The sequence below is a fragment of the Dendronephthya gigantea genome, unplaced genomic scaffold (genome assembly GCF_004324835.1).
Source record: "Dendronephthya gigantea isolate DGI-Jeju-01 unplaced genomic scaffold, DenGig_1.0 000055F, whole genome shotgun sequence".
Taxonomy (NCBI): Eukaryota; Metazoa; Cnidaria; class Anthozoa; order Malacalcyonacea; family Nephtheidae; genus Dendronephthya; species Dendronephthya gigantea.
In genome coordinates, this window is record NW_021163065.1 from 377,279 (window position 1) to 386,204 (window position 8,926).

At 36.0% G+C, this 8,926-nt stretch overlaps 1 protein-coding gene across 1 annotated transcript; it reads left to right on the forward strand.

Annotated features, from left to right (window-relative positions):
* Positions 1-763: 763 nt before the first annotated feature.
* LOC114529224 lies at positions 764-1,369 on the forward strand (the record flags this gene model as incomplete). The annotated part of the gene is made up of 2 exons (XM_028550980.1): positions 764-844; positions 1,325-1,369. Coding segments are annotated over 2 exons (126 nt in total), but the record flags the coding sequence as incomplete, so codon positions are not given.
* Between the last annotated feature and the right edge of the window lie 7,557 nt (positions 1,370-8,926).

The window sequence follows — 8,926 nt, forward strand, 5'->3', positions numbered from 1 at the left end:
CAAATGCTTGTGCGCACATCATCACGCGTGGGAGTAGCGCACACCGTAGCGCTCACTAATTACCTTTTGTAAACAATATGTTTGATACGAGAAGGATCTCCTCGCAAACCTGAACATTCCCTCCATCAATTTGGAGTGTTTTGGATGCCCGAAAGCGCAAATACTGATAAAAAATCTAGTATGGCTGGAGACCTGTGGGAAGCATTTGGCAGCCGACGCATATCAACATTGTCCTAAAGTTGAAGTAGAAGCCTACGGGTTATGGCTGGAGAGACAAATGTAATCACAAGCAAAAAACCTGTTCCCTTCAGATTATTTAAGAAATGAACTCTTAAAATGAACGAACAGTCCTAGTAGGATTGAAAGAAACATTCTCATAATATCATGTAATAAAATAAACAGTCCTAATGCTATGGAAAGAAACATACTTTTAATATGTTGACATACTAAATGTGTATTACCTGACAAATAAAATATTTTCCTCGCAAATCCTTACTGTGTACTTAATTACGGTTTAATAACGTCACACTCTCACCCTGCGTGGAGACCATGCATAACGTCAGGAAAATCCGACAGTTTTCGACGGCCCGCGTGGGGATCACGCGGTGCGTGATTTTTCCGCTATATGGGGGGGGGGGTTACCTACTTATATATACATTATACATATAACATATATACATATATATATATACATATACATACATATATACATGCATATACATACATATACATACATATACATACATATACATACATATACATACATATACATACATATACATACATATACATACATACATACATACATATACATACATATAATATATACATACATTACATACATATACATACATATACATACATATACATACATATACATACATATACATACATATACATACATATACATACATATACATACATATACATACATATACATACATATACATACATATACATACATATACATACATATACATACATATACATACATATACATACATATACAACATATACATACATATACATACATATACATACATATACATACATATACATACATATACATACATATACATACATATACATACATATACATATACATACCATATAAATACCATATACATACCAATACATATACATATACATACCATATACATACCATATACATACCATATACATACCATATACATACCATATACATACCATATACATACCATATACATACCATATACATACCATATACAGACATATACATACATATACATACATATACATACATATACATACATACAACATATACATACATATACATACATATACATACATAACATACATATACATACATATACATACATATACATACATATACATATATATACATATACATATACATACATATAATACATCAATTACATACTATACATACATATCATATACATACATATACATACATATACATACCATATACATACCATATACATACCATATACATACCATATACAGACATATACAGACATATACAGACATATACAGACATATACATACATATACATACATATACATACATATATATATATATATATATAATTATATATATATTAATATATATATATATATATATATATATATATATATATACATAAGAATATGGGAATGAGTACAAGAGAAATCGCTGGAAAATGTGGGGTATCTAACGCCACAGTTTTGTGGATTGCAAAAACGTTTCATTGTCCCGTCAAATTTCCGACTGCCTGTCTGGGGCGGCCACGAAAAATTAACAAGAGAACTGAACGGCATATTATAAGAACATCAAAAAAGGTTCAATCAGCTACAGGTGGAAATTTCTCATCAAAGAGAGTTGCCCTTGAGGCGAACTTATCACCTACAATTAGCAACCGAACTGTGCAACGAGTATTAAACAGAAACAGTTTCCACGGGTTACAAGCAAGGAAAAAAGGTTTGATGTCACCTAATGATCATAAGAAACGTCTTAAGTTTGCACGAATGATTGCCAGAGATCATCCTGAGGCCGACTTCTGGACGCAAGGAGTAACTTTCTTTTTCGATGGGGTGTCATTTATACACAAAACACGTCCGTATGATTAAGCCTTAGCGCTCCGAGGTCGCGTTTGGAGACAACGAGGTGAAGGACTTGACCATGGCTGTACTGCAAAAGGATCCAATTGTTTAAGTGGTGGCCGTCGTGTGAAATTGTTTGTTGCTATTTCGTTTGAGAAAGGTGTTATTTGGGCCAAACACCTTGATGGACCTATGTTTGCAGACTATATAACAGACAACTTCCCACAAACATTCATTCGCTCCTGTAAATCCACATTGAGGTTCTTGCAAGACGACGCCCCGAGTCAAAACAGTGCATGTGCCAGGGCAGTTTATAATGAATTAGGATATGAATGCTTTAAAATACCACCACGATCACCTGACATCAATCCAATAGACCTTTCCCCTTTTAGCAGCACGCGCGCAATGCATGACGGTAGTTGATTATCAAAATTCATTTTAGTTGTCATGGCGCAGTGTTCGGAAGTGATTTTGTTTCAAAGGGAATCTTGCCGATTTTCAGCTTTTTTATTTCAACGAAAAGTATAACGCTTGTATCTTGAGACAATTATAGCTCCAAGCGATATGTACAGGGAAAAATAGAAGGGATCAAGGGTGGTTTTAACGAAAAAAACGGCTTTCCGAACACCAAGTGTGAACAGTTTATTCGGCGAAAATGGCCTTCGAACATGGTTCCATGTCACTTTTAAGCGGTGAGTCTTTGTATTATGTAGCGATCGGATGATTATTTTGATATGTACACAATCTCATTTATGTTATATTTACGCATGACCATTTTTGAATCCGTTCACACATTTTCTTCGCTATTTATTGTTGACTGAATCATGGCATGTGCCTTCGATTTTCGGCTATTATTTCGTTCATATATAACCTTGCTTCGGGTCGTTTGGTTTTGTCTGTTTTGGCGCGAAAAATACAAACATTTGTGACCGGTGTAGCAGTTTTAGTCAACAGCTGTGATATTTTCGCTTGTTACCTGGAATTTTACTTGTTTTTGTCTTGCAAACCTTTGAAAGTCGTGGTTCGTATCTGCTCGTACTTGCCAGCAGTAAAGTAGGTTCTTATAAACCATTCTAAAATTCGAAATTAGTTGTATTTCTAGTTAAAAAAATTGTGTCTAAAATCGCTAAATATTATAAATAGTTAATATTAAATTTGTTAATGTTGAATTTTTAATATTAGGTAGAATTTTTTTAAATTGAATTAATAAATAGAGTATAATATTTCATACAGATAATTTTATATTAATATATTTAAGTAGTAAAACTATAAATAAAGCTATAATAATAATAGACATAAATATATATATCTGGCAAAAATGGGAGATGAACCTAGCACCTCAAAAAATGCAGACAATTCTCAGGTAGAAATTCAACTGTGGACCAGGGATCTCAGTTTACTACCTCCATTTACTTACAATAAACTTCAAATACACCTGGGCCTGGACTCAACTGGCACTAAGAAAGACGAGAAGTTAGGCTATCGTTTGTTTAAGGAAGGATATGTTAGCAACGTTCAAGTAAAGCCCAATGTTCCAAATAGTGCAGGCAGAAAGTCATTCATATTAAAAGCAACAGTGCATGCATCAATGAAAAAGTTGAGTTATGTGGTTTATGTACACTTGGATCAAATAAATGGTGACGTTATCCGTGGACATTGCTCATGTAAGGCAGGCAAGGGAGGTCAATGTAAACATATTGCGGCAATGTTGTATCAAATTATTGACTATGTACAATTAGAGGTGTCAGAAGTGCCCGATGTTGTAACCTGTACCCAGGTTTTACAAAAATGGAATGTACCATCTGGACAGATGTCCAATCCCAGTGATACCATCCTTTTTGAGGACATTGCATTTAAAAAAGCCTCCTATGAAAAAGATTCAAGTGCAAAGCGAAAACATAGCAATGAAAGGGATGTCAGTTTCAACCCGACACCTCCCAATGGTGATGTATCTCAAAATGACATTAAGAAATTGGTCACTAATTTGCAATGCAAAAAAAAGGCAACATTTTAAAGTAACATTTTACAGTCAAACAATTTTCAACCTGTCCTTTTTGAAGAAATCCACAGCAAACTTCCCTCAAAAAAATGTCACAGTGAACAAATTCCCTGCAACCAAAATGATTGTCATGTGCGAGATCAAACACTGGAGAATTTAAAACATAAGAAAATTAACTTTGCGAACATTCCTGCAGAAAAAGTAGTTCAAGCTTCTAGTTTAGAAGTAAGTCATGATCAATTCCTAGAAATCGAGCGAAACACACATGGACAAGCCTTGTGTGATAGGTGGTACATTAAGCGGAACCATCGCATCACAGCATCAAATTTTGGTTTAGTAATCAAAAGAAGAAAATCAATTTACCCCAAGTCGATAATTAAAACACTTACAGCCGGTACTAAGTCAGCATCATGTCCTATGCCTTGCAAGTGGGGGAAACAAAAAGAAATAGATTTAATTTTAATTTAAAAAGTGTTTATATTGCGCTAAAACTATAAATATTCTAAAGCGCAGTTTACAATTTACAACCATTGTTATCTAACTTATATAAAATATATATGTATAAAAATATATCTTTACAGAAATCCAAAATAGTAAATCAAAAAGCTAAAAACTACAAGTCTTTCTATTACCCGAAGGCCTTTGTAAACAAAAAGGTCTTTAAATGTTTCTTAAATGTTAAAACATTAGAGATTTCTCTTATATTAAGAGGCAAGCTATTCCACACAACAGGACCAGCTTTAAAAAAAGCACGGTCTCCAAATGTTTTACAAGTTGTTCTAGGAACAACGAGTAGTTTCTGCCCGCTAGATCTTAGACGATAGGTTCCTACGTCCTTTAATTGAAGCAAGTTCACAAGGTATGCAGGTGCCTCCCCATGTAACACTTTGAAAACAAGGAGAGCAATTTTGAACTCCACGCGATATCGAACAGGTAACCAATGCAGCTCCTTTAAGATTGGTGAGATATGCCCAAACTTAGGAACAACACAGACAACTCGAGCAGCAGCGTTCAAAACTCGCTGCAGTCGATTAAATTGGTACTGAGGTATACCATATAACAAAGAGTTGCAATAGTCAAGATGTGAAGTGACTAAGGCGTGAATTAGTGTTTTCGTCGAGTCAGGAGTTAAAAACTTTCGAATTTGACGGATGTTATACAAACTATGGAATGCCTTGCTACAAACTTTCCCAACGTGGACACTCATTGACATTTGATTATCGAACCAAGTACCGAGGTTACGCACAGATGATATTGGCATAATCATGGATTCTCCGACCTTGATGGAGTTAGCAGTCACCTTAGACAGCTGCTGTCTCGAACCAATAATCAGAAACTCAGTCTTTGTGTCATTAATTAGCAGTTGGTGTCCAATTAACCAGGCTCGAACTTCAGCTATACATTCTTCCATTAGTCGAATAGCATCCAACTGGGAGGATGAAGACGTTGGTTTAAATGAAAGGTATAATTGGGTATCGTCAGCAAAGCCGTGAGCAGAAGGGAGATGTTTTGAAACAATTTTAAATATTCCTGAAGTGTAGAGTAAAAAAAGCACTGGACCCAAGCAACTGCCCTGAGGAACACCAGAGGTTAAACCACCACCATCTGATTGAACTTGATCAACAACAATACGTTGTTCTCTTCCTAACAAAAAGGAAGCAATCCAATTCTGGGCATTCCCCACTATTCCAAAGTCAGATTCCAAGGTTTTCAACAGAATAGTGTGGTCAATAGTATCAAACGCAGCGCTAAGGTCTAAAAGAACAAGTAATGTAATCTCTTGTTGGTCCATGTTCAGGAGAATATCATTATGGACTTTCAACAAAGCAGTCTCAGTGGAGTGAAATTTCCGATAAGACGACTGATGTGATGGCATAAGTGAGTTAGTTGAGCAGTGATCTAACATGTCTGGCAACACTGCGTTTTAAGCAATTTTGGAGACAAATGGTAAATTACTCACAGGTCTAAAATTACAAAACACCAGGTCAAGATTCTGCTTTTTCAACGAAGGTAAAACAAGGCCAATTTTCCATCTATCGGGTACGACACAATCTTCTAGAGACAAATTCACCATTTTGGTAATCACTGGAACGAGAGCATCAGAACATGACTTTACAAGTGATGTTGGAATAGGGTCAAGCTGACAAGTGGCATTAGATGAGTTCATAATAATTCTGTGTACATCTTCGTCAGAAAGGGGGGAGAAAGCCTCAAGCTTAGGAACATGCTGTGGGTACTCAACAACAGGAGTCTCAGTAACGATACTGTCGATTTCTGTTTTAATAAGTTCAATCTTCCAAAAAAAATATTCTCCAAACTGATTAGCCAAGACAAAGGGATCATCATGAGGTGGTAGTAGATTAGATTGACGCTTTTTCGATATCATATTGATTACTCGAAAAAGTTTTTTCGAATCCCCTGCACAATCTTCAATCAAATCAGCATAATAGGATCTTTTACTTTCATTCAGTAAGGATGAATACTCGTCACGCACTGTGCGATATGCCTCTTTGTCACATGAACATTGAGTTCTTAACATGATTCGTTCCAATTTTCTTCACTTCCGCTTGAGCTTCTTAAGGTTATCGCTGAACCAGGGTACTTTGGGCCTAACAACCATGGTCTTACATTTAAGCGGAGCATGTTTTTCCAATATTCGCATAAGAGTGGTGTCATAGCAATTAGCCAACTCATTAATATCCTGCCAGGTTGTCCTAGAATATAATTCGGACGACAAAATATCACCTTTAAAAGAGTTCAAGTTTATCTGTTTTAACTTACGAAAACGAAGTTCTTTTACTGATAAATTGGGTCGAGGGACATCTAGTTTACATTCAACGAACAAGTGATCCGAGAGAAATGTGGTGGTAGTAGGTTCAGTTACTTTGATATCCAGACACGATCGTGTGATAATAAGGTCCAGTGTATGACCAGAGGAGTGAGTTGGCACATTTACATGTTGACATAGTCCAAAAGTGTCCAAGAGTTCAATAAACGTATTAGCATTGTTATCAGAGGCACAGTCAAGATGAAAATTGAAATCACCTGTGATTACCAACAACTGAGGAGACATGACAATAGTCTCAAGATAATTTGAAAACTCCTCAAAAAATATATTAGGCAGTACAGGATGAGCTTCTGAATATGGAGGGCGATACAATGCCACTAATTTAATGTTACGTTTGTGTATGCAAACGTTCCATTCAGAATATTCAAACGATTTCGTTTCTTTCGCTTCGGCCATAGATACAGTTAATGAATCTTTGAACATGATTCCAGTTCCACCACCTGCTCGATTTGACTGTTTAGGAAAGCCTTTAAAACCGTAACCATTAGGCGATAATGCCGCGGTAGTAACATAATCGTAATCCTTTAGCCATGTTTCAGTGATAATGCATATATCAATATTCGAGTCTACAATATGCTCCACAATTTCTGCCGTCTTATTTCGTACCGACCGAGCATTAACACATGCAAACCGTAAGCCGTCATGAAGTCGAAATTGACGATCCACAGGGGGTAGAATGGAACAACTAATAGGCATAGAAAACCCGTTCCTTCGCGAATTGTTTGAACACAAACTTTGAATTTGGACTAAATTATTATGTTCAGTGAGGCATTTACTATTCAGTCTATAATTTCTATAGCCAGTGTATGTTCTCCTTGTGTACTGAATGACGGGAATAGGATTAGACCCTGTGATTTTCATCTGCCCAATATTTCGTACTCTACATCGACTAACATTCGGGGTAAACACAGAGGGAAGCGAGTTAAAGTTATGATACGATGACAATGGATGAACAAAATAAGGTGGTGTGTTTGAATAATTCAGTTCAGCATGACCTCGCTCAGTTATAGTATTGATGCTGTTGCATGATTGCAAAGACCGTTGATATTCTGACTGATAGCAAACACCAGATGTAGGCCCAGGGTTTCTTGAAACGTCCATATGCACAGCAAGATCCAATACGAAAAGTCTTGAAGGCAAGGCCAGACAAACCTGACCATGCTTTGTCAATTTGACTAGAGGATGTCGAGTCTTGAAATGAGATGCAATATCAGTACGTATACACTGCATTCGTATACCAAAACTCAAAGGCCAATATCTCTTGAAAAGCATGCCATCCTCATACAATCCATCAATATAAAGCTCACCAAGAGCAATAGAAACAACATTGTTAGTATACAACAAAGTATTTTGTGATGTAAGAAGAGAAAATAATGAAAATAAGCTGAGACACAAACCAGCGGCCATGTTGCCTGTCGTCGATATGGCGAAAAATCTTTAAAGCAATATGTTTCATACAAGCAAAACAGTGTTGATGTCTGTTCACAGTGTGGGTTTGTTGTCGACAAAGCATCGCCTTGGTTAGGGGCCAGCCCAGATTTCCTCATCCATGATTCAGGTGAATCTACCTCTGCACTAGGACTTGGAGAGATAAAATGCCCATACTCTAAGCAAGATTGCACAATAAATGAGGCTTGTGATGACAAGAACTTTTTTCTTACTAAAATTGGTGATAAAATATTGTTAAAAAATAACCACAGTTATTACTATCAAGTGCAAGGATGCCTGGCCATACTTGGGCTTAACTGGTCAGATTTTGTTGTTTTCACAAACAGTGATTTGCATGTTGAAAGAATTTATTTTGACAAGGAACTTTGGGAGAAAACCATGTTACCACAGTTATCAGAGTTCTACTTTGAGTATATAATGGAAAAATGAATGTGTTAAACTTATAACATGCAATTTTTTATATTTTGTGTGCTTTAAAGCATTCTACAACTGAATTTGAAAACAAAATAATCAGCAAACATTTGTACAAACATCAGCATACCATATGT